At 44.9% G+C, this 1,591-nt stretch overlaps 1 protein-coding gene across 1 annotated transcript; it reads left to right on the plus strand.

Annotated features, from left to right (window-relative positions):
• Positions 1-1,143: 1,143 nt before the first annotated feature.
• Positions 1,144-1,588, plus strand: LOC131214731 (chymotrypsin-1-like; the record flags this gene model as incomplete). The annotated part of the gene is made up of 2 exons (XM_058209064.1): positions 1,144-1,403; positions 1,480-1,588. Coding segments are annotated over exons 1-2 (342 nt in total), but the record flags the coding sequence as incomplete, so codon positions are not given.
• Between the last annotated feature and the right edge of the window lie 3 nt (positions 1,589-1,591).

Consider the following 1,591-nt stretch of genomic DNA (forward strand, 5'->3'; position numbering starts at 1 on the left):
CACTTTTCCCAGCAAATCCTACACCAACGGCAACCGTATAAGGCTTGTGGAATTATTTCCTTGAACCTATCAATCATCAGCACGGTTAGGTTTTCCTTGAATGGTCATTCCTTCACAGCATTCACCGGTGCCCTTTTTTGTTTCCATTTCAGATTGTTGGAGCGCTAAGCACGTGTTTAGTAATTTTGATACAATTTGCATCAAACTGAACGTTGAAGCCACAGCAAACCGCAGTTCTTTTATCTGAAACGGAACCTCCTGAAAATTTTCTCTTGGTGCAGAAAAGAGTAATTATTATTCTTAAAATCGTGATTATAAGATAAACACATTGTCCCTTCAAGCAAATCAACATTGAAAAATAAAGATACGAATCAGACCTTCGATTTCGGTGCATCACAATAAAAACTGCCCTCATTCGAACTTTTGCTCAAGTGTGATCACATAAAGCCGAGGTATGTACTCGATCGTGTTTGCGCCGATTATCTGCCGGATTCTATTTTATGATCTATGCTGAAGTACTTGTCGCCCGTCTTAGGTAATAGCATCCGGATTAGCCGGCTAGACAAAGCAGGAATTTCATTTTATATTACGTGGCATTAAATTCAAAGCATTTACAAATCTTCATCCCCGCATTTCGGACAACGTGCAGCGCTATGCCACGTATTGCATGCTCAATCGGATGATATTACTATTTTCATTTGTCTAAATTAAACATCAACGTTTACCAAAGTGCTTCTGTTTGGCTCAGGTCAGGCACATTACACGGAACTGGCCAGCAACATTTGATTTGAAGTACCGTGTTTGTGACGCTAGTTCAGTTTAAAACGGATTGTCATTGACTTTGCAGAAAGTGTGTCTGGTCGGGAGCATGCCATTAAAAAGCCACTTGTAAAATTGACTAACCCTCGAACGTTATCAATCTGTCCCAGTGCTCCGGAAGCATTGTCTGGAATTGACGTGCGCTGATCCCATGATGCTTTCACCGTGAAGTGTTCTCAATATTGTGTCTCTATCGATAGCAATTGCGAGTGTAAGCCTCCTGCCGCAACTGCCAGGATGTGCCTATCAGGCGAATCGTGTATATAAGACAAACTCGGAGCCCCGGAATGGTACCAATCAGTCCTCAGTTCTCCGAATAGTAACACATCTGCTAAAGTGCAAGCTTCTAAAATGCTGCCAGGACTTACTCTGCTAGTTTCCATCTGCCTGGTGGCCAGTGCCTCCAAGGTTCCGCGTCTCATGCTGGATGATAACTACGTGAACCGCGTGGTCGGAGGAGAGGAGGCTGCCGAAGGATCGGCGCCTTACCAAGTTTCGCTGCAAGAATCATTCTGGGGTCACAACTGCGGAGGATCACTGTTGAGTGATCGCTGGGTCCTTACGGCGGCCCATTGTCTTGTGGGGTAAGTGATCGTAAGCGGAAGGTGGAATTAAAGGAACGGCCGCTAATTTCCAAACTGATGACTCTCGGTTTTGTAGGAGCAATCCGGATGAGCTTGAAGTGCTGGTTGGCACGAACAGCTTGAAGGAAGGAGGCCAGCGTTACAAAGTGGAAAAGCTGTTCTACCACAGTCGCTACAACAAGCCGCAG

This window comes from Anopheles bellator, unplaced genomic scaffold, assembly GCF_943735745.2.
Source record: "Anopheles bellator unplaced genomic scaffold, idAnoBellAS_SP24_06.2 scaffold02143_ctg1, whole genome shotgun sequence".
Lineage (NCBI taxonomy): Eukaryota > Metazoa > Arthropoda > Insecta > Diptera > Culicidae > Anopheles > Anopheles bellator.